This window comes from Dermacentor andersoni, chromosome 6 (assembly GCF_023375885.2).
Source record: "Dermacentor andersoni chromosome 6, qqDerAnde1_hic_scaffold, whole genome shotgun sequence".
In the NCBI taxonomy this organism is placed as follows: Eukaryota; Metazoa; Arthropoda; class Arachnida; order Ixodida; family Ixodidae; genus Dermacentor; species Dermacentor andersoni.
Window position 1 is genome coordinate 158,598,684 of NC_092819.1, and position 24,801 is coordinate 158,623,484.

A 24,801-nucleotide genomic window follows, 5' to 3' on the forward strand; every position below is an offset into this window, starting at 1 on the left:
TAGGAGTCCCGCACTACGGTGTGCCTGATCATCAGTTTGAGAATTTGGCACATTAAAGCCGAAAACTTAATTTACAATGTAAAAAAGCGCGCGCGACCACGTGCTACCCAAGTACAACGCGCCCGCTCCATCCACTCCCCCGGTGGCATCTTAACAATTTCTTGTAGGTAAAGCGGGGCTGGGGCGTTTCTCGTGGCGCTCGACATATCTGCGCAGGCGCTAGTGTGAGTGGGGGCGAGAGAGAAAATCTGGGGGCCTTAGCTCCTTGAATATGTGACTCTGCCTAGGCACTACGGAGGAGGTTTCTTAGCGCGTGTTGCATGCGTTTGTCCCCTAGATATGCCGGTAATGCGGAGTCGGTCGAATTTGTTTACGCTCCGCCGCTGGCTGCCCGCGCGGTGAGGCAGTAGGCACGGACGACACATTTGCTGATCGCTGTGTCTGATGGGGCAAGGTTCTGACTGGTGTTGTATTAGTCGCGGGTTGTTTTTGCCCTCGCGACGATAGAGTGGATTTTTTACAAGCACTGCTCCAGGAGGGCACATGTAACTGGCAAATGGAGGCCTCAGGAGAGCACCTGTGGTTATAATAAAGCAGGCGGCGCGGAATCTCAAGGGCACCGAAGGGGTTGCGGGGGGATCAAAGCTGGAAGCGGAACGGCCCGTGGGTTGGGGCAGCGGAGGTCGAAGCGTGCACGTGCAGGCCTCTGCGAGCGCCAACCCCCGGTCCAGTCCGTGTTCTAGCTTTGGTGTCCCCGTTGCCGCTTTGGTGTCCTGGAGGTGCCGTCAATAATGCGTAATAATGACACGTTGTTTCAATTAGTAAAAAAACACGATTAAATAAATAAAATTACGTCCAGCCGCCAGCTTGTGACGCAACGTTTAGCACTACCGTGCCCCGTGACTTCTGCCGGCACGCCTATAGGGCCAAACGCATACAACGCGCTCTAAGAAACTCCTCCGTAGCGCCTAGGCAGAGCCATATATATATTCAAGGAACAAAAGTCCCCACATTTCCTCTCTCGCACCCACTCTTACCAGCGCATGCGCCCAAACGTCCGACGCCTGCGCAAGTGCCACGCGCCGCTGTACCTACTAGCAATTGTAAATACGCCGCTTTCACTCGCGCCTAGCGTACATCGCGCGAGGACGATGTTACCACGAGACGAACTCACTATGTATGCATGGCAAAGAAAACCAATAGCAACTGACAGAGGAGGTCAACCCAGCGAGCATCTGCCAACCTTCCTCCTCCGCGACGCTTCACTTGGTTTATCCATGTCCACTTCGCTCAACCTTACCTACAGGTTCGTCTGGGTGGCGGTACTTTGCCGCGCGCTGAGCGCGCTCCTTCGTACTATCACCGGCGCTCGATTCTCTTCACCTCCAGGCGCTTTCCTCGTTCGCTTGCTTCGCGGCCTCAGGCAAACACCGCCGATTTGAATAGCTGTCCAGTTTCGCTTGTGCGGAAAAGAAAGAAGCATTGCCTAATGTATCTCAAATACTTTTCACTGCAATTTCATCTAGCCTCGCGGGCCCGAATGAAAAGTTCACGCGTGCAAACATTCTGTGTGGACCAAGCCTTCCTTGGCCGTCGTTTGTTTACCTCCGCGAAGTAGAACGGCAGCGCCTGGCTGTCTGCCAGGCACTGCCGTTCAAGCCCACTGCGTCTTTGGCAGGCCCGATTCTTGCATTGTATTGTCACGTGGTAGTGACGGTTAAGAAGGCAGCAAAACTGTGGTAAACGAAACGAGCATTTTATTGGGCGAACTTGTGCCCTCAAAAACTGGCTACACTCAAAGAACAACGGTAGCGGCGATCACACTCGGCGATCGCCAAAAATTTGCTCAGCGGGTCAAGTGCGTCGGTTTTTATACAGCAGCCATCGAATGTTCCAGACTAATCGCTGGGACCCGCATGCCTTCCACAAAGTTCTACAACATTCGAGTCACGCGATGAAATCAGATAACACAAGGTTCGGCGACAACAAACAGCGGATAGAAGCATCGATAACTTTCCAGAAACTTCGGATACATGCAGACGCGTCCAGCGCTGTGCGATAACATTTGTTAGCCGGCGAATGTGGTCGCCCGTTAAATATAAGTACACGTGTCAATACCCCCTTCTTAAAAAGCATCGACCCGATGCCGCAAACAAACGAAAGTAATAAAGGAAAAGCACTCCTAGCAAAGAAAACAACAATATAAGGAAGTTCGTCAGCGTCCGTAAAAGGGTTTAAGACGCACCACGTGGACCACTTCAGATCGTGCGCGGCGTCGCTGTGAATGCGAAATGCCGTCTGGCACGACCTCATAGTCCAGCGCGCCAATACGTCGGATGACCTTGTAGGGTCCGAAATATCGTCGCAGTAGTTTTTCACTGAGTCCTCGTCGGCGTATCGGGGTCCACACCCAAACACGGTCGCCGGGCTGGTACTCGACGAAGCGTCATCGGAGGTTGTAGTGTCGGCTGTCGGTCCTCTGCTGGTTCTAGATCCGTAGGCGGGCGAGCTGTCGGGCTTCTTCGGCGCGCTGGAGATAGGTAGCGACGTCAAGATTCTCCTCGTCAGTGACGTGCGGCAGCATGGCGTCGAGCGTCGTCGTCGGGTTCCTGCCGTAAACCAGCTTAAACGGCGTGACCTGTGTCGTTTCTTGCACCGCTGTGATGTAAGCGAAGGTTACATACGGCAGGACCGCGTCCCACGTCTTGTGCTCGACGTCGACGTACATTGCAAGCATGTCGGCGAGGGTCTTGTTCAGGCGCTCCGTGAGACCATTCGTTTGCGGATGGTAGGCAGTTGTCCTCCTGTGGCTTGTCTGGCTGTATTGCAGAATGGCTTGTGTGAGCTCTGCTGTAAAAGCCGTTCCTCTATCAGTGATGAGGACTTCTGGGGCACCATGTCGCAGCAGGATGGTCTCGACAAAAAATTTCGCCACTTCGGCTGCGCTGCCTTTTGGTAGAGCTTTAGTTTCAGCGAAGCGGGTGAGATAGTCCGTCGCGACGACGATCCACTTATTCCCGGATGTTGCCGTCTGAAACGAGCCCGAACAAATCCATCCCAATCTGCTGGAATGGTCGGCGAGGAGGTTCGATTGGCTGTAGTAATCCTGCTGGCCTTGTTGGTGGTGTCTTGCGTCGCTGACAGTCTCGACATGTCTTGACGTAACGGGCAACGTCGGCGGTCAGACGCGGCCAGTAATACCTTTCCTGTATCCTCGACAGCGTCCGGGAGAATCCGAGGTGCCCAGCGGTTGGATCGTCGTGTAGGGCGTGCAGTACTTCTGGACGCAGCGCTGACGGTACAACAAGAAGGTAACTGGCGCGGACTGGTGAAAAGTTTTTCTTCACGAGCAGGTTGTTTTGTAGTGTGAACGAAGACAACCCACGCCTAAATGCCTTAGGGGCAACGTCGGTGTTCCCTTCCAAATACTCGATGAGGCCTTTTAGCTCCGGGTCTGCTCGTTGCTGTTCGGCGAAGTCTTCCGCGCTTATTATTCCAAGGAAGGCGTCGTCGTCCTCATCGTCTTGCGGCGGGGGATCGATGGGGGTGCGTGACAGGCAGTCGACGTCAGAGTGTTTTCTTCCGGACTTGTATATTACGGTGACGTCATATTCCTGCAGTCTGAGGCTCCACCGCGCCAGCCGTCCTGAAGGGTCCTTTAAGTTAGCTAGCCAACACAACGCGTGATGGTCGCTGACCACTTTGAATGGTCTCCCATATAGGTAAGGGCGGAACTTTCCTGTAGCCCAAATGATGGCGAGGCATTCCTTTTCAGTCGTAGAATAATTGCCTTCCGCTTTTGACAGCGACCGGCTAGCATACGATATCACCCGTTCAAGTCCGTCTTTCCTCTGGACTAGGACGGCACCGAGGCCTAGGCTACTGGCGTCAGTGTGGATTTCGGTATCGGCGTTCTCGTCGAAGTGTGCAAGTACCGGCGGCGACTGCATGCGTCGTTTGAGTTCTTGAAATGCATCGGCCTGCGGCGTTTCCCACTTGAACTCGACATCACCTTTGGTTAGATGCGTAAGCGGTTCCGCGATGCGTGAAAAATCCTTGACAAAGCGCCTGTAGTAGACACACATGCCAAGGAAACTACGCACTGCCTTCTTGTCGATGGGCTGCGGGAACTTTGCGATGGCAGCTGTCTTCTGTGGGTCGGGGCGTACTCCTGATTTGCTGATCACGTGGCCTAGGAACAAAAGCTCATCGTAAGCGAAGCGGCACTTTTCCGGCTTCAGAGTGAGCCCTGATGACTTGATGGCTTCTAACACTGTCGCAAGCCGCCTAAGGTGATCGTCGAAATTTCCGGTGAAGACAACGACGTCATCCAGGTAAACAAGGCACGTCTGCCACTTCAGTCCGGCTAACACCGTGTCCATGACGCGCTGAAACGTTGCAGGCGCCGAGCACAGTCCGAATGGCATAACCTTGAACTCGTAGAGGCCGTCTGGGGTGATAAAGGCGGTCTTTTCGCGATCTCTTTCGTCGACTTCTATTTGCCAATAGCCAGGCTTGAGGTCCATCGACGAGAAGTATTTAGCGTTGCAGAGCCGATCCAATGCGTCGTCTATCCGTGGGAGGGGGTATACGTCCTTCTTCGTGATCTTGTTCAGACGACGATAATCAACGCAAAAACGTAGGGTTCCGTCCTTTTTCTTTACCAAGACTACAGGAGATGCCCACGGGCTTTTTGACGGCTGGATGATGTCGTCGCGCAGCATTTCGTCGACTTGGTGCCGTATAGCTTCACGTTCTCGCGTAGAAACTCGATAAGGGCTCTGGCGGAGTGGTCGAGCACACTCTTCGGTTATAATGCGATGCTTTGCGACTGGTGTTTGTCGAATCCTTGATGACGTCGAGAAGCACCCTTTGTATCGTCGAAGTAGACTTCTGAGCTGTTGCTTAAGCGTGGGGAGGCTTGGATTAATGTCGAAATCTGGTTCGGGGACTGCGGTCATCGGGGTAGATGCGGCAGAATCCGAGAGGACAAACGCATTGCTGGTTTCCAGAATTTCCTCGATGTATGCGATCGTCGTGCCCGTGTTGATGTGGTTGAACTCCTGGCTGAAGTTTGTCAGCAACACTTCAGTTTTCCCTCCATGCAGTCGAGCGATGCCTCTTGCGACGCAAATTTCACGGTCTAGTAGTAGACGTTGGTCACCCTCGATGACGCCTTCTACGTCGGCAGTTGTTTTGGCGCCGACGGAAATGACAATGCTGGAGCGAGGCAGGATGCTGACTTGAGTTTTGAGCACGCTTAAGGCATGGTGACGACGAGAGCTCTCCGGTGGTATCGCTTGATCTTCAGACAGGGTTATCGACTTCGACTTCAGGTCGATGACTGCGCCGTGTTGGTTTAGGAAGTCCATGCCGAGAATGACGTCGCGTGAACATTGTTGGAGGATAACGAAGGTGGCAGGGTAACTCCGGTCATGAACGGTAATTCTTGCCGTGCAGATTCCAGTCGGCGTAATCAGGTGTCCTCCAGCGGTCCGAATTTGAGGGCCTTCCCATGCAGTCTTAACCTTCTTCAACTGGGTGGCGATGTGTCCACTGATGACGGAGTAATCGGCCCCTGTGTCGACTAAGGCGGTGACTGCGTGGCCGTCGAGAAGCACGTCGAGGTCGGTGGTTCTTTGTCTTGCGTTACAGTTAGGTCGTGGCGTCGGATCACGGCTGTGTCGCGTTGACCTGTGGCTGATATGGGGCGTCGGCAGGTCGTTTTTCGTCGTCGTATTTTTTGCTTTCACACTTCGTCGGGACGGCGGCGTGTCGTTATGTCGTCGAGGTAGTTTCTTCGGCATCTTCGTCGGCGGCGGAGGATCTTCGTCAGTTCGACGAACAGCAACCGCACCTCCATCGGTTGCTGCTTTTAGTTTTCCGGATACGGGCTCGCTGATCGGCCCCGGGCTGGGCCAGTGTATGGACGGCGCTGCGGCGACAGGTAGCGGCCTGGTGACGGCGAACGGGACGGTCGTCGAGGGCTCCACTGAGTAGCGGCGAGGTAGTCGGCGATGTCACGAGGGCGTTCACCTTCCCGAGGGCGCGGTGCGTTGACGGCGAACCCTCGCAATCCCAGGTCGCGGTATGGGCAACGGCGGTACACATGGCCGGCTTCCCCGCAGTGGTAGCAGAGCGGGCGGTGGTCAGGAGCGCGCCAAACGTCTGTCTTCCTCGGGTAGCTGCGCTGCGCGACGGGTGGGCGTGCTGGCGGCGGCGGCGGCGGCGGTCGACGGAACTGCGGCGTTACAGGGCCCTGGCGCGGTCGTGGAGGGGGACCTTGACGGCGGGCGACGGCGGCGTAGGTCATTGCTTCTGGCTGAGGTTGCGGTGATCGTGGTTGCACCTCAGGCACTCCAAGTGATCGCTGAACCTCTTCTTTGACGATTTCAGTGATTGGATCCACTTGGGATTGCGACCTTGGGTAGCACTTCTGCAGCTCCTCCCGTACGACCGCTCTGATAGTCTCTCGTAGATCGTCGGTAGCCAGTGATTGAACCCCGGCGTAGGTTGTAGAGTTCGTGCGGCGATCGAATTGCCGGTTTCGCATCTCGAGTTTCTTCTCGATGCTGGTGGCCTCGCGAAGAAACTCGTCGACGGTCTTCGGTGGGCTTCGTACCATTCCGGCAAAAAGTTCCTCTTTCACACCACGCATGAGTAGGCGGACTTTCTTCTCTTCGGGCATTTCGGGGTCAGCGTGACGGAATAGACGGCTCATTTCCTCCGTGAAGATCGCGGTTGTCTCATTAGGTAGCTGCACCCGGGATTCTAATAGCGCTTGGGCTCGTTCTCGGCGTACGACGTTTGCGAATGTCTGCAGGAAGCCGCTTCGGAACAGGTCCCAGGTCGTCAAGGTGGCTTCGCGGTTCTCGAACCACGTCCTGGCAGCGTCTTCCAATGCGAAGAAGACATATCACAGTTTGTCGTCATTGTTCCAGCTATTAAACGTAGCGACCCTCTCATATGTTTCCAGCCAGCTTTCCGGGTCCTCAAATGTGGAACCGCGGAACGTCGGTGGTTCCCTGGGCTGCTGCAGCACGATGGGGGACGCTGGGGCTGCCATTGGGGTTGCTTTGGCCACAATCTTCTTGGTCTTTTCAAGTAGAAGTCCGTGCTCCGGGGGTAGCTGTTGAAGACGGCGGCTTGCTCGATGGTCCGGGACTACGTTGGTGTCCTTTTTGCAGTCCGGGCTTGGATCACGGCTTGTCGGGGGCGTCCAATACATGGACAAAAAGCACCTCCACCAGATGTCACATGGTAGTGACGGTTAAGAAGGCAGCAAAACTGTGGTAAACGAAACGAGCATTTTATTGGGCGAACTTGTGCCCTCAAAAACTGGCTACACTCAAAGAACAACGGTAGCGGCGATCACACTCGGCGATCGCCAAAAATTTGCTCAGCGGGTCAAGTGCGTCGGTTCTTATACAGCAGCCATCGAATGTTCCAGACTAATCGCTGGGACCCGCATGCCTTCCACAAAGTTCTACAACATTCGAGTCACGCGATGAAATCAGATAACACAAGGTTCGGCGACAACAAACAGCGGATAGAAGCATCGATAACTTTCCAGAAACTTCGGATACATGCAGACACGTCCAGCGCTGTGCGATAACATTTGTTAGCCGGCGAATGTGGTCGCCCGTTAAATATAAGTACACGTGTCAGTATTATACTGAAGTCGTTATTAAAGTATTATTATTATTATATACATGACAGATAACGCAGTTACCGCAGCCTATTCTTCACTAGTAAGCGATAATGTACGTGGCCAACTCTAATATACCTTGACCTCCGTCTCGCTCGTACAGCGGCGTCGACATTAGGCTCCCTGCAGGCACTTTTTTTTATGACGAAGTGTTGTCGCGTCCACTCGTCAGACCGCGCTACAACTCCGCAGTAATGAAGACCGGAATGCGGTCCCCGTGCTTCCTGCTTTGAGCCTCCAGTAGATGGAGCGTGATGCCGAGCTCATTACTGGGCAGGTGTTGTGCTGTGCGAAATTGGCATGGAAGCGGAGCCTTACTACGAGGGTGGAAATACATATCTGTGTGTTCGCAAGAGGAGTGCGTTCACTCGCCGCGAGAAGGTGGGCGGAGTCATGCGTACGGTGTCCACTACGGTGATGGCTGTGCGAATTAGGCGCGTGCTAGAGATTCTCCGGGCGGCAGTACAATGATGATTTCGCTTTCGGACAGCTGAAGCAATTTCGCACTGTTTGTTTCACTGCGAAAGGTAGCAATTTTCTGCAACGTAATAAGTTGCTCTCAGTCAGTTTTTTTTAGTTTCATATTTCATGCGCGTCTACTTCTCTCTTCCTATCCTTATCTTCACATTCTCCCGCTCGTGCAACTTTACTTAGTCCTTACGCCACACTAATGCTGTAGGCCCCAACAAGATTTTGAAATTAAACGCTGGAGTTTTACGCGCCGAAACCACGATCTCATTACGAATCACGCGACAATGCGGGGAGACTCCGGATTAATTTAGACCACCTGAGGTTATTTGACATGCACCATATACACGGTTCACGAGCGCCCACCGAACTGCGACCGTCGCGGTTAGGATTTGACCCTGCGACCACGTGATTAGTGCAGCGGAACTCGAAAGCCACTGAGCAACCACGGCGGATCGAGGTTGGAACACAGTGGTTCAGGCTGACCTGTGTTTTCGTTTCTTATAATCAACCTATATCTCTCTCTTAATCTCCCAAGGACCATATATGGAAATTCACGCTGCTTTGTCTGTGCTCTCGTTTTAACCCACAAAGAGCAGTCCTCTCAGCCACCCTATACAAACTGGACAAGCGCCCAATGACAGAAAACAAGATCCTTGGAACCTGGCCTACGCGAACATCAGCGCGATCCGCTACGACGCCGCTGCTGCGATAGTTGAAAGACACGGGACTTTCTGACAAATTGTGACTGCACACTGTGTGACGTAGGACTGTACGGTGACATTGCGTAAGACTAGGAACGCCTTTGCGGGCTGCGTACTGCCCACAGAAATAGTTCGTGTGTACGTGCGTGTGTGTGCAACGCCAACTTGATAGCACAAGGCCTTTTCACTCCAATCCATGACGTCATGTTACTTGGCCCGATTGCCATAGAATATAATGGGGATGCTCCCGAGTAGGCAACAGTGATTTTGACGTCACCGCTTTCATCACGCCAGCCTTGTCAATGGAAATTTCGGGCCAGGTATCGTGACGTCATGGATCGGAGTGAACAGGCCTTGTGCTATCTAGGTGGCGTTGGTGTGTGTTTAGGCATTTTTTCTTTTTTTTTAATCCTGCTTTTTTCTCCCCTGTTACATTCCCTTGCCCCTCTCCCAGTACAGGGTAGCCAACAGGAGATAACGTCTGGTTAACCTCCCTGCCTTCCCTTGGCCTCTCTCTCTCTCTCTCTCTCTCACGCTGCGGATTCAATTTAAATATTTTTCCTAATTAGACTGAAGGAGGTGCGAGGAAAGTATTTTGGATACAGAGAGGAGGCCATCAGTAACTTGAGATTAGCAAAATAGAAATATTCTGGGATAATTAGCGTAATAGGTGTAATACTTGTGAGGCTTCTGCTGGAAGTGTCGCGGCGTGTCGCTTTTCTGTAAGGCTTAAAATGCACATTCTCAATATATGCTCTCTGCCAAGATAACACAGACACGGAAATCACACTTCGACAAAAGAGATCCCGATTGTAAACTTGCAAAAACGTGCTGCGAACAGGAGAGTTAGCCAAACAGATGCAACATTATGTCCTGTTCATACCGCGCTTTTTCAACTTTGTTATGAGCTATGCTCGCGTAGCGCGTGTTGGGTGTACGGTAAAAAAAAAAAAAAACAGATAGTGAAAATCACACCTCAGCCCGCATGTGTGCTGCTACCCTCCGAAGCCAGTTTTTTTTTCAATCCGGATTTGTCTATTTCCCAGATTTCGTTCGATTTATGTAAGATACGGTTGTTCAGTTTGTCAGTATGACTTTCGTAAATATAACATTTTTCTTTTGTAATTCAAACAGACTGCTAAACCTACAGTTTAAATTTATTCCTAAGTGCTTTCAGTATATAAAAATGATGAAGTCACAAAACTTATTTTGAAGCGCAAGTTGGATTGCCAATAACACAGCCTGCTGCTTGAAGCCATATTCACAGAAGACGGTAGAACATCTACACATTGCTCTACATTTAAAAGAAGTTTGGACAACTATGCGCGAAAGATCATCACATAACAATATTCGAATTATAAGGAAGATTGGCGCCGGACCAGCCTTACAAAAAGTAGCAGTGTCAAAATAGTGTGCCACTTAGCGGCTCGAATGCAAAATGCACTAAATTTTCACATAAATTTTTAGATAAATTTTTAGTACATGCTGTGTGCCAATGTGGTGCCATCACGCATAGCTTTACACGTCATTTGAAGCGAAGTACGCCATTCCTTCATGCAAACGCCCCCCCACCCCCCATTGAACACGTGACCACAGGACACAGTGGGACACTGTGCAAGGTTGCTGGGCCTATGGATGGTTCTGGGTAAATTTGCGTGCAGTTGGCTTGCGAAGCACCATGACCAGCTTGTCATGCTTAGCGCTAGCAACAAGCATGCGCTCATACCGAGATTTGCTTATGTTGCAGCACACGTTTGAAGTGCCTGTTACAGGAAAATAGTTTTATTCAAAGGAAACATAAATCGGCAGCACAGCTAGAAGTACAAACGGCAACAGGGCAGTAGCGTTGCCCGGGTAAATGACCCAGGACGTCTACAACCTGCGGTTTGCTTGGCGACATCCGTTCGGTGCAGTGCGGGACGATCATAACTGATACTTTGCCTACTAATGTGAATGTAAGCTGCGGTAAATTACAGAAAAAAACACGTGGTCACGTCAGCAGTTCCACGTAAAGGCCACCATGGCGCAGGAAGGGTGTTCTTTCACATTTCTGAGGTTTCTTCCTCCAGGTAATAGCGCGAATTTTCCGTAAAATAAAACGCATTTCACTTCAATCTTAAGACCTAAGAAAATTTTCCTCCGCTTGACAGCATTGTCATATCCCCCTCACCTCTCCGTCCTCCTCCCTCGTCCCCACCTGCCTTCGCGCTATTTACATGCGAAAACCCAACATTTTGTTATCATGTGGCACGCCATGAACTGCAGTGAACCCCGTATGGGCTGGGTATGTGTGCACTTGTCGCAGTAAGTGTATTCATAATGGGTTCCTTTAGCATCCCTTGTCATTTGTCGTAATCGCCCCGTACACGAGGATGAGCCTGTTAATTCATTAAACTTTTTATACACACCCGATTCCAATTCAGTGCACATGCTTCTGTTGAACATATCTGGGGGGAGGGGACATTCTTCATACAAATGCACCACAACACGCATGGATGCGTGGAACTGTAAACTGCTTTGTCACGAGCACTGGTAAGCGCAGTCAATGATTGGGCAGATCAGAAAATACTTGTCGGCGTATTCAGCCGAGCGATTGAACATTTGGAAGAAAAGTCCGAAACACCCAACTTAGGAATGGGAAACTACTAGCTCCAATAAAAGATAAAATTTCGAGAATGCTTTTTCGGGTGGGATAAAAGAAGATGTCCGTTAGTTTTGAGGTGAACTTGCTCTTTTCGCTTCTTGACGTTATACTGTATGAAATTATCCGCTGTTCGGAACATTTCCGTCACTAAAAATACCACACATATTTCGTGCATGTGAAAAAGAAAAAGATAGAGCAGCCGGATGCTCACAAGCATACCCGACTTCAGTGTAATTTCTTCAATATCACACGCAAAGTTGGGAGCGTCTGCATGGTATAGTCAATACGTCGCTTATCTTGGAAGCCAGAGAGAGAGAGAATGAACTTTATGCAGAAGAGCACGCGGGTAAAGGGGGCGTGAGTTCCGCTCTGCAGTGGGTGGTCCCCTCAGTCCAGGAGTCCAGCGGCCTTAGCTGCGCCTCCGCGCTCAGTCCACCAGTTCGAGCTGATCCATCCAGCGTGAGCAGGACAGCGACGCCTCGCGTTGCTGTCTGGTGGGATGTGTTATGGATGTGAGCTCAGGTGCGCTTGTACACCCTTGAGCAAAAGTATACAAACCACAGGGTCACCAAAAAAAAATTCTCTGTAATTAACGCGCATAAACGAAAACTGATAAGTGCACTAGAACATTCGTAATGCCAAGTTTATACTGCAGTCTTTAATTTCAAGTTCCATTGACTGACAGAGCAGAAAGAGAGTTTTACTGCGCAATAGCTGCTCCGTATACTTTTGCTCATGGGTGTGCATGCCCGTTCCAAGTGGTAGAGCGTTGCGCATTAATTTGCGCACAAACCCGCATGCGAGCATTTATAACAATACAGCCCAAAATTAAATCATGGGGTTTAACGTGCCAAAACCACTTTCTGATTATGAGGCACGCCGTAGTGGAGGACTCCGGAAATTTCGAGCACCCGGGGATCTTTAACGTGCACCTAAATCTAAGTACACGGGTGTTTTCGCATTTCGCCCCCATCGAAATGCGGCCGCCGTGGCCGGGATTCGATCCCGCGACCTCGTGCTCAGCAGCCCAACACCATAGCCACTGAGCAACCACGGCGGGTAATACAGCCCAGAGGTTATATATAGCGTGGTAAAGACGCAAGTGAGGGATATGTCTTAGTTTGTAGTTTCCGCCGTACTGCGGCTATCTCATTCGTTAGGGGCATTGTACGGCGGTGGTTGTGTTATTCGTGACAAGCGGTATAGTGTTGTACGGATTGTGTATGTGTGTTTGTAGGCTAACGAGAGGGTATCGGCCCGGTATGGAACCCTTCCTCGCGCCCCTCTTGCAGATGCTGGCGTTAGTGGGCTCGGGCCGCCGTGCCACATGGTCGGGATGGCTCACGCCATCGCTAGTTGCACTCGTTACAAAAGCGCTCGCCCCGGAAACTGACGACGCATTGATCTCGTCTGCCCTGATTGTCGACTACGCTGGCGGTGAATGCGGTGTTTCTTATTGCCGCAATGGCGGCGTCTGCATACGAGACGCTTGCGTGGTTTTCATATTTTGAATGGGCTTCAGCGTGGGTGCCGGATTATTAGGCAATGGAAAAAAAAGAAAAAAAAAGGAAAAGAAAGCGTAGTTATTCCGAAAGCCGCGAGAACGCTGCATAACGTAAAGGAAAAAAAAGCAATCTCTAATAACTTTAACGTTGAGCGATAACGACGGAAAGTATTGTAAAGAAAGAACCCTAGGTTGCATATTAGCGCACCAAGTTAAGTTTGGGTTAAAAAAAATATGTACGAGGAAGCGGTGCATTCCCTGAGCTTGTCATTGATGCTAAGGTCTTGTCGAGGTCTCCAGATGCAAGACCTTTGCGCCTATGATGGCGCGCTGAGTCGCCTAGCAGTTGATGTCAGTGTGTCGTCTGCAACTCAAAGAAATGTGCGACAATATTTAACGTGCGCCTTCTTGTTTTCGGTGGTAGTTATGCATGCTCTTGCGCTCCGCATTGGAAAATTTTTATTTTGCATGCTATCCCTGTCCGTAAAGCCAGTATGAGGAAGGTAATAAGGTATAAACGCAATCGCCTACTCGGCTAACCATCCGTTGCCAGGGCATCTTTCTAACATTGCTTTGCCCTCGGAATGCATGCGGATGCAGCGACAAAATAATAAGAGCCGTTTTATTGTAATATGTAAATGCTCGTCGCGTTTCCACAGCTCTCTGCACCGTGTCGCCTGCTTGCAGTGAAACCTGACTACCGGCGATGTGTATAGCAGAAAAAATGGCTGTGACAGAACGCAGATTTCGTTTCACGAGGGAGGCCTACACTCACTTTCACAAGCAATGAATGCCGATCGATAGCCGGCGGAGCACAGTACCAGGTGCAAATTAGTGCCTCGTTTCACATCAATCGTTTGCGTGCTCTCGAGAGGTAGTGGCACAAAGCACAGCCGTAACCATTGTTCTCGTCGTGTTTCTTTTGTTGGGTATCGTTGGCTGGCGCGCACGTTTGCTTGCTTGCCAATGCATGCGTATGCGAGGCTGAAGCATAATCATTGTGTGGTAATACTTGGAGTGGAGTCGTCCCATCTCCGACAATCACTCGGAATGTTTCCGCTTTCTGCTGTCGCCAGCGCCTTCTGTTTGGGAATGGGACCTGTACTCGTCGTTCAGGAAAAAAAAAAGTGCATGCCTCTCTGTAATGTGCGACCGCCAATCCAGGTGACGGCTGTTGTTATCGCTTGAGAGGCCGAATGGGTTATAACGCACCGTAGCGAATCTTACACGAGCTGCATAATAAAATACGATACGTGATGTTGGAAAGAGACATCTAAGGAAACATCTCAACAACGCGCGCTTCTTGACAGTTCATACACTCGTAAAGGAAAACTTTGGCATGATTTCTTATTTTCCCGCGAGATATTGCACGCGCAAGTCATTTGGTGCGTCATGTTGCCCGTAGAATAAGGGGCTGTGTTAGGTACATGTCACATATCATTCAATATGGCGAACACGCAACAATGCTGACAACTTCGGCTTAGCCATGATTAAGGGCGCTTTTAAACTCGAGCCAGTGATGTGTAGAAGCATTCGCGACAAGCATTTTGGCAATGAACTATTTTCTCCCTGACTGCTACACATTTTTTTCGCGATAGTATATATATATGGACACACAAGCAAACTTACGTCGTCGCAGTCACCGTGACGTTCAGTAGAAAGTTCAAGCGCAATAATATTCTACCGGTCACGATACATTCGCTCGTAGCTGCCGTCGCTCTTCATCACGCCAGCGTTGTGACAGTCAGTGCTCCCGGTCGTCCATTGAGGTCTACTCCTGTTTGCCGACACGTACGTTGTACCAAGATAGTTTAATTTTCATGCGTGTGTTTACTATAGAGGAGGTGAAAGCACAAACCTTGCTTCGCGTAATTGCACAAAGCTTTGCTATCGCTGGCAAGGCTTCGCCTTTCAGGCAAAACTATGGCCTTCTTTTTTTTTGTAGATGTCGGGCGTATTTATGGCTTCTAATATCAAAAACTAGTTTTGAATTGAATAGCTTCCTTTGAACATTTTTTCTATATTCGTGGTCGATGGTTGATTAGTCTAAGGATCGATTTTCACCGATCGCTTGTCTCTTGTGTTTGGCGCTTGTATCTCGTCCTTGTTCCTTTGTGGTTGCATGTGTTTGCGCTGTTATAATTTTCAAATCAAGTACAAAGGGCAACGAGGCGAAGGGCATATATGTAGCCTCACGCAACTGAGTTGCGCGGGAGGTTGGTCAGCGAAGGCCTACGGGCTCTGGAATAATTCGGACCACCTGCGCTTCTTTAGCGTGCGCCTCAATTTAAGTACATTAGCCTTTTTACAGCGAAGCTGTTAGCCTATAGCATACATACACTGAAATCACCCATAAACCACACACAGAGCAGCATGCGTTTCAATAAGGAACAAGCTCAAAACAAGCATTCGAAGCATCAATACCCTCAGCACTTGTAGTGGTGGTTTCGCAACAGCTTCGCTACGCATTCACTTTCGTAGAGTCGGGATTGCGAGTCAATTTTTTTATTCCTCCTCTCGAAATGCAGCTCCCGCGTTCAGGTATCGGACAACCAACTCCTTTCCGGCGGCGTGGTTGCTCTAGCAACTGAACAAACGAATTCGGCTTCGCCTTGTGGTCTGTTAGTCTTCTGCTTAGCTGAGATGATGAAGCGAACGACTCGGATTGGCGCTGTTCCTGCGTTCAATTCACGGAATAAGACAAGTTTTTCTTAAAGGCATTTTTTTGTGTGAGAAACTCGTACGATTTTATTTCTTTGTATTGGAACACAATTTCTTTGCTTGTATAAGCTAACATTTGTCAAAGTGATGGTTTCCAATGAAATTACCGAAAAAAATATGGAGTTTTACGAGCCGAATCTACGATTTGATTATGTATAAGGCACGCCGTAGTGGTGGACTCCAGAATAATTTGGACCACCGTGGGTTCATTAACGTGCACCTAAATTTAAGTACGCTGGAGAAAGGATCAATACGTGTGTGCAAATACGTAGCACATTGTTACATTCCCGTTATTTTCTTTTTCTCTGCAGACGGCTTTACTCCTGTGCTTCAGGCTATGGATTCTGCAGGGAAGCTTCCCAGAATTCACCGCGATGGACAACCCTGCGTCCTTCTCGCCAATGCGTCTTACCAGGTGAACACAGTGACTAAGCTAATTTACTAGTATTGTAAGGAAGTTTATTGAGCGAGTCCAACAAACGGGCGGTAGCTCGGAACAGTGAGCGCGGAGAGCAAGATGGTGGTGTTCGAACGCCGGTCTCGTGCCCTCTGTTCTTAATGATGATCGGTATGCCATTCTCTTCCTTTCTTCATTACAATTGCCCCCGTCGAGAAAGGTGGAGCCATCCTGGCGATCTAACAGGTGGGTACAAGAGGGTCGAAGTACGGCTTGAGGCGGTCTACGTGAACAACATCACGTCCACGTCGACGACGGTCGCCTTGCAGCGTAAGAGGCTCAATGACATAGTTTACGGGGGAAGTACGCTCGACGATGCGGTAGGGACCATGATAATTTGGGAGCAGTTTGGACGACAAGCCAGGGGCGCAGGGTGGTACAAGCAGCCACACAAGTGCTCCAGGAGCGAATGTTGCGGCCGGAGAGTGATCATCATCGCGGGCGTTTTTCTGGCGTTGTTGGTCGGCTGTAGTAAAGCGCTTGGCTAGTTGTCGGCAATCTTCAGCGTAACGGGCCGCTGCTGACACGGGCGTGCACTCTGAGGTATCTGGTGCGTATGGCAGCAACGTGTCGATAGTGTGCGTCGGCTGGCGACCGTACAAAAGGAAGAAGGGGGAAAACCCGGTTGTGACTTGCGTAGCGGTGTTATACGCGTATGTCGCAAATGGGAGAACCAGGTCCCAGTTTGATTGGTCAGATGCAACATGTGTCGCAAGCATGTCGCCCAGAGTCCGATTAAACCGCTCAGTGAGACCGTTCGTCTGAGGGTGGTAGGCAGTACACGTCCGATGTACAATTTTGCACTGGTGGAGAAGTGCTTGAATTGCATCGGAGAGAAATACGCGGCCACGGTCACTGAGGAGTTCGCGAGGAGGACCATGCCGAAGCACAAAACGCCTGAGGATGAAAGAGGTGACGTCCTGTGCTGTCGCCGTGGGAAGAGCAGCGGTTTCGGCGTATCGTGTAAGGTGGTCGACAGCAATGATAGCCCATCGGTTTCCGGCCGTGGTCAAAGGTAAAGGTCCATAAAGGTCAATTCCAACGCGGTCGAATGGGCGTTCTGGGCATGGAAGGGGCTGCAATGAACCTGCGGCAGGATGCGGTGGTTTTTTTCGTCGCTGACACTCGTGGCAGCCGCGAATGAACTTGCGGACAAAGCGAAACATTCCGCGCCAGTAGTACCTTTTCCGTAAGCGTTCATAGGTCTTGAAGACACCACCGTGAGCACACTGCGGGTCGGAGTGAAAGGAAGCGCAGATTGTAGAGCGAAGCGTTCGAGGGATAACTAGCAGCCACTTCCTACCATCTGGCGAGTAGTTGCGCCGGTACAAGAGGCCATCACGGATGCTGAAGTGCGAAGCTTGGCGTCGCAGAGTTCGAGTGGTCGAAAGAGTGGGTGCCCCGGATAAAACGTCAAGAAGCGAAGCGATCCAGGGATCGTGGCGCTGTGCAGAGGAGACGGTGGCGACGTCAAGAGCTGACAATGGAAGGGCTATAGTGGATATGGACGCAGTTTCGGTGGATAGTGGTGACCGCGACAGTGCATCAGCATCGGCATGCTTGCGTCCGGAACGATATATAACGCGGATGTCAAACTCTTGAAGTCGAAGAGCCCAGCGGGCAAGGCGACCTGACGGATCCTTCAACGAAGACAACCAACATAATGCATGATGGTCCGTAACTACATCAAACGTGCGGCCATATAAGTAAGGGCGGAACTTGACAAGCGCCCAGACTATTGCCAAGCATTCTTTCTCGGTGACGCTATAGTTTGATTCAGCCTTGGTGAGCGTTCTGCTGTCGTATGCGACGACATACTCTGCGAACCCAGGCTTTCGTTGCGCGAGAACAGCACCGAGGCCGACACCGCTGGCGTCTGTGTGCACCTCAGTTTCGGCCGTAGGATCGTAGTGGCGCAGTATAGGTGGTGACGTCAGGAGACGGCGAAGGGTGGAGAAGGCTTGGTCACACTCAGAAGACCATGACGAGATATTGGAGGCGCTGCTTAGTAGTTGGGTCAAAGGCGCAATTATAGAGGCGAAGTTGCGCACAAACCGACGAAAGTAGGAACATAACCCTATGAAGCTTCGTAACTGCTTTAGAGTCGTCGGTTTGGGGAAGTCAGTCACGGCACGTAATTTAGCTGGGTCCGGAAGCACACCATCCTTTGATACAACGTGACCAAGAATTGTAAGTTTTCACGCAGCAACACGGCACTTCTTGAGATTTAGTTGCAGCTGAGCGGTTTTCAGACACGTCAGGACATGGTTGAGGCGTTCGAGATGGGTTGCGAAATCTGGCGCAAAGACAACAATGTCGTCGAGATAGCAGAGACACATGTGCCACTTCAAACCCCGCAGAACCGAGTCCATCATGCGTTCGAAGGTGGCAGGCGCATTGCAGAGGCCGAAGGGCATGACATTGAATTCATATAGACCGTCAGGCGTGACGAAGGCTGTCTTTGAACGGTCGGCCTCTGCTAAAGGTACCTGCCAATACCCGGAACGCAAATCTAACGACGAAAAAAACTCGGCACCTTGTAGGCAATCAAGGGCATCGTCAATTCTGGGTAAAGGGTACACGTCTTTTCGACTGACCTTGTTTAGGCGCCGGTAATCCACGCAGAAGCGAATCGATCCATCCTTTTTTTTAACGAGAACCACAGGGGATGCCCACGGGCTTTGTGAAGGGCGAATAACGTCGCGTTTAAGCATATCGTCAACCTGGTCGGTAATAACTTGACGTTCCGCGGTGGAGACGCGGTAAGGGCGTTGTCGCACTGGCGAGTTGGAGCCGGTGTCGATGTTGTGAACAATGGTAGAAGTTCGGCCAAGGGCACGTTGGGCAACGTCGAAGGAGTCGCGGAACTGGTAGAGCAGCTGGAGAAGAGCAGAGCGTTCAAATGGGGACAGTCCGTCTGCGATCGACGAATCGAATAGGTCAGCAGCTGGAACATCAGAAGGGGTAAGAGCACTGATGACGTCGAGGTCGCGTCGAGCTGAATCTTGCTGCACGGAAAAAATTTGGCCGATATCAATGGGTTGCACGCATCCAAGGGATTCACCTTTAAGCAGTCTGATGGGATATGGAAGAGGATTTGTGAGGCAGAGAGCGCTTGTTCCATTCGAAATAGAGAGGGTCGAATAAGGCAAAAGAAGTGGCTTCCGATTTAGAAGAAGGCGTGATGGTTCAAAGAATGCAGCTTCATCACATATGCTGTTGCAGAATACGGGGAGCAAAACAGCTGCTGTCGGCGGAATTTCTGTGTCTTCTGTGACGACTATTTTGTGTGCGGCTTGATGAGCGGGGTAGTAGGACTCGTCACACAAGGGGAAGAGCTCAAGTTCAGATCTGGCACAATCAATAACGGCGTGATTATACGATAGAAAGTCCCAGCCAAGTATAATGTCGTGCGAGCAAGAGGAAAGGACGATAAGCTCGACAATGTAGTGCTCTTTAGCTATAATAAGTCGAGCAGTGCAGGCAGCTATAGGCCGAACAGGGTCTCCATTCGCTGTACGTAAGGGCATCATCTCAAGAGGCGTGGTCACCTTCCGAAGCTTGCGGCAAAGTGTGGCGTCTATAACAGAAACGGCAGCACCGGTATCGACAAGAGCATATGCACGGATGCCTTCTACGAAAACTTCGACAATATTCGACGGCAAAGTTCGAGGACTTGAGCATTTCGGCAGCGCAGTTCTTGCCTCACGAACTGCGGAGGCTAGTTTCCCTCATTTTCAGGGGCTGGTCGACGACGCATGGGCGACAAGGAGCGGCGACGGGGTGAAGGTGAGCGACGAGACGTGGGTTGCGGATAGTCACGTGAAGACGTGCTTGGTTGGGGACCCGGATCTTTATAACGAGAGCGGGGACGATCTATGTAGTTCGGTGAACGGGCGTCTGAATATCCTGGCGCGCGACGGCGGCAGAATCGGGCGATATGACCAGGGCCACCGCACGCAAAACAGATCGGCCGGTTGTCGCGCGTTCGCCAGGGATTTGCAGCGATGGGAGCAGACCATGTCACGGATGGCTGAATCGGGGCTGCAGCATACGACACACCATGGGGTGGTGAGGGCTGTTGAAGCTGCTGCCGCTTTACTACCTCAGCGTAACTAAGAGGCGCGGCGACAGGTTGCTGCTGAATGGGCACCGGCATGGCCTCGGAAATCTGCTCTTGAATGACGTGTCGAAGCACGGGAGCCAACGGGATTGGTCGCTGCAGTTGCTGCTGTTGTGGGAGCTCCTGACGCTGAGCAAACGGCAGGAGAGACAACTGACGGGCCACCTCCTCACGCACAAATTCTTTCATTTGTGCGATAAGGTATGACTGGTCAGGCATGATGTCCAGTGCAGCGAGCGGTTGATTGTACGTCTGAGATGAACGTCGGGTGAGAGCCCGCTGCCTTCTCAACTCGTCGTAGCTGTGGCACAGAGTTACCACTTCAGACACTGTGCCAGGAGACTTCGCAAGAAGCATCTGAAAGACATCGTCGTCGACGCCCTTCATGATGTGCTGTATTTTGGCACTTTCGCTCATTGAGGCATCGGCGCGCCTGCAGAGATCGAGTACGTCCTCAATATAGGCGGTAAATGTTTCATTCGGTTCCTGTGCCCGTGTGCGCAGCCGTTGCTCGGCGCGTAACTTCCGCACGGCAGGGCGACCGAAAACGGCAGATATTGCCTCCTTGAAAGCAGACCAGTTTTCAAATTCCGATTCGTGGTTCGTATACCACAGCTTCGCTACGCCAGCCAAGTAAAAGTTCGCGGTACTCAACTTAGCAGCGTCATCCCACTTGTTGGGTCCACTAACTTTTTCGTAGGACGACAGCCAGTCCTCGACGTCCTGGTCTTCCGTACCCGAAAATACCGGGGGGTCTCGCTGGCGAACGGGGCCGGGACAAACGGCGGCCGGGAGAGGTGGCGGCTGTTGGGCTGCGTCAGCTTGCATGGTCGAGTGTAACGTGCGGGATCGGAGTTCCAGGGTGCCGACGATGTGCGTACCCAGCACGATCCACCAAATGTAAGGAAGTTTATTGAGCGAGTCCAACAAACGGGCGGTAGCTCGGAACAGTGAGCGCGGAGAGCAAGATGGTGGTGTTCGAACGCCGGTCTCGTGCCCTCTGTTCTTGATGATGATCGGTATGCCATTCTCTTCCTTTCTTCATTACAGTATTAATAAATTATTTGACCTTGAACCACTTGAGTAGGAAATTTATTGACCCATTCGAACAGCTTACATGTCAGGAGGGCTGGATCTTGAGACTGTGATGAGGCGTTGTTAAATAATTACTAATTCAACGTACTGAATCATTGAAAGAGCCTGAATAAAGACACAAATTTACGCTTTATGTTTCACATAAAGGAAGGCCGATAATTGCTGCAAGATTTATTAGACACAATCGATTGATTATGTTTAGTAAATTTTGTAACAAATGTGTATAATAAGTAATAAACAATCATTACACATGATCGATCGATCAATCGATCAATCGATCAATCAATCAATCAATCAATCAATCAATTGTAATGGCTTCGAAAGTATCTTTATTTTTCTACAGTATGTGCAAGCTTCTGCACCTCTAAAACCAGGTCAGTGAACGCGACGTGAATCAGTGTGCTCATTGCTAGTGTAAAAAGTACGGTGCTTGCGATAAATGCTCTGTAAAAAGAAAAGAGAATATGACTATGTTTTTGAAATTGGGTTCTATTCATATGTTTGTGGTGTAAACTTTTTTTCCTAAAGAAAAACTTGAGCCTCCTTTCTCGTTCTTCCATTAATCAAATAGTAACTCCCAAAGGCCAGTGCTTTTGCGATAGAAAACTCATCCTGCTTGCGTATGTCAGGAAGATTATTGCTCGCATGTTTCGTGCTATGATGCCCTATACGCATTTATGTCGAAATTTACTGTTCCAGAGCAAGTTTTTATTTGCAGTTACAAAATAGTCGCTTTGTGGCTTTAAAATATGGAACAAAACTATAAGATGTACTACCATTCAGCTTAAGTTCTCAAAGCGAAACCGATGAAATCGTTTCTCGTTATATCAATATTAAGTTCGGTCTAATGAGCAGCAGCTTTCACAACAAATACAATCACTAGAAAAAGTGTCGCACAGAAACCGCATTAATGAGATCATAATAAATGACGCAAAGAAGGAAAATTATTGTGCAGAACTTTGAAGGTCCTAGCTATGGGAAATGCTGAATCTTATAAAAGTTGTGATTCACGAATAAAGTTATGGTGAAGCAAGTATTCCTGCGCACGTTATATAGAACAAAATTAGTTGAATAAAAAAATACACAATAAAAATTGTAGGCTGTCTTCGATAAGTTGGGCGATGTAAATACCATCTGAACAAGAGTTTATGAAGCGTTGAATGAGAATAAGCATGTTTTAAATGCCCTGCGAAGAGATAGCTGAAAGCTGATGCACCACTGCTGAACCACAAGAAAGCTGCGCGAAAACCTGTGCCGTCATTTTCATCGGGTAAAAGGACAGCTAGAGAGCCTGCTGACTGCCACTGTTAATTTTCTCCTAATGAACTCTCTACATTTTGTATTATTAATCTTTTCTCTCTCTTTTTCCCTTAATGACAGGCTGCTGACTTGTGGCTACCTGTGCGCCTTCAACGCCTGGCTCGTCTTGTGTCCACGCACCCTGTCTTACGATTGGCAGATGGGCAGCATACCTCTCGTGACGTCACCGTTTGATCCAAGGAATCTGGCAACACTGGCGATACTTCTTTTGCTAGCGGTTCTCGCATGGCGGGCCTTAATTTCATCGCAACAGAAAGGCAGCGTGAGTTATAATTACGCTTCATGTGTTCCTTCCTGCATGATTTAGAAAATAACTGATCGTCGCATCTCCATCTCCTTTAGGTGCTGAGGTGGCACGTTTTGTGTATCTGTCATACTGCCTCTCAGGTCACGCGGCGCCTAAACATTGCTCCATATTCTGATGCTCAAAAATTATAATTTTGTGGCAGTGATATAGTGAGCAAAGTAGAAAAACACCGTGACTTAAGCTTTATACTTCAGACTAATCGAACTACCACTGGGTTTTTCGACAGACAAGTTAACCGTAATATGTTATAGCAGAAACTAAAGTAGAAAGTCAAAATGAAAATGTGCTAAAGTAGGAAGAATTGCGACATGTTTGCTCGCTTACGATTTAGTAGCTTAATTGGAATGGGGTTCATTACCTCTGCATCTGGGAATACGAACGTGTGTGTGTGTGTGTGTGCGCGCATGTTTGCGTTCATGTCTGTGTGCTTGTGTGGGCGTGAGCGCGTTAACATGCTTTGTGTGCCTGTCTGAATGCGCAATTAGCATCAGTCGGGTACATTTTGGGGATCTTGAGGTCAGCAATAAAACGGGAAATTGGGAGAGCCGCTGTCAACGACCGGGTATCACCTTATACTTTTCATGAAGACTGCCGGTGGATCAAGACAGCAGTGCTGCTGCTACAGAACTCCCGAGGAACTGCAAGAGCCTTCTTCGGGACTACTAGTGGCACTGCTTCTTACTGTGCTGCCTTTCCTTCCGGCGTCCAACCTCTTTGTGACAGTCGGCTTCGTTGTCGCCGAGAGAGTTCTCTACATTCCCAGGTATGGAACCCTTCGATCTGAACAAGAATGAATGAGGGCCGCGCAAAGGACAAGGGTTGCTTGTATTTCGGCATTTACAGATGAGAAAAGGTTGTTCCCACAGCGAAACTTCCGAGTCAAATTGAATATCAACAATCGTGCGGAACCACCGTTGTATACCGAACCGGATATGTAACACTTATAATTTCTAAAAGAGGTGAATGATAGTGCGTGCGTGGAGTCCGCCTGACAACGAGGGGCTCAACTGCGTCATCTCGAATAGATAATGCTGTTAAGAACTCCACGCTTGCTGTTTTGAAAAGCTTGCAAATGAGAGGCGCAGAAAATTTAGAGCATCCAGTACCATGAAAATGGCAGTAATGGAACTGCGTAACAGCACGTCACGAGAGGCTTGTACTAGAGCGTAACGTTCGTCGAAATAGCTAAATGCAATACTGCTGCACTGCAGGCACCTTGACGGCGATAACATTCTTTGCCTACTCCCACCCACTTTAGTCTGGCTATTTCGCTAGCCTCGATACAATGACCGCGTAGAGAAGCAATTAAAAAATTTTCGTCGCTTGCGAGGAATCGAACCCTGGCCCTGCAGCCCGGGGCGAGCGAGTAACTTATCTGCAGCGTGGCGCTTACAGTTGACGACGAGTGCGCAATAGTGCATATCATACTTCAGCACGCATTATACCGTCATAGCTCCCTCGTGCACAACAGATGATGCGAGCAATATTGTAATGTACCTAATTGCGATAGCAATTTTACGGACCTCTAAGGCGCATGCGCTCCGTCGCCGTTGTTTCAGCCCTCGTGTTGATATGATATCCACCCGCGTGCACGGCACGCGCGTGGAAATATACAAGTGTCCCCACAGACGCCAGAGACGCGCAGCGCGCTTTGCTGCTAACGCTAAGAAGACCACGTGGGCGCATCCTCATGGCCCGCTCCATTCACTTTGAGCCAGTGTAGCGTTGTGGCTCCCTCTGCCGGCAGCAG

General features: G+C 50.2%; 1 protein-coding gene across 1 annotated transcript in view; it reads left to right on the forward strand.

Annotated features, from left to right (window-relative positions):
* Positions 1 to 24,801, forward strand: part of LOC126523738 (protein O-mannosyl-transferase TMTC1-like) — a 111,607-nt gene that overhangs the window by 68,740 nt on the left and 18,066 nt on the right. Inside the window, exons 6-8 of the mRNA XM_072288872.1 lie at positions 16,061 to 16,164; positions 22,805 to 23,006; positions 23,639 to 23,814. Of these exons, the coding sequence (XP_072144973.1) occupies positions 16,061 to 16,164; positions 22,805 to 23,006; positions 23,639 to 23,814 (482 nt within the window). The remainder of the gene's footprint in view (positions 1 to 16,060; positions 16,165 to 22,804; positions 23,007 to 23,638; positions 23,815 to 24,801) is intronic.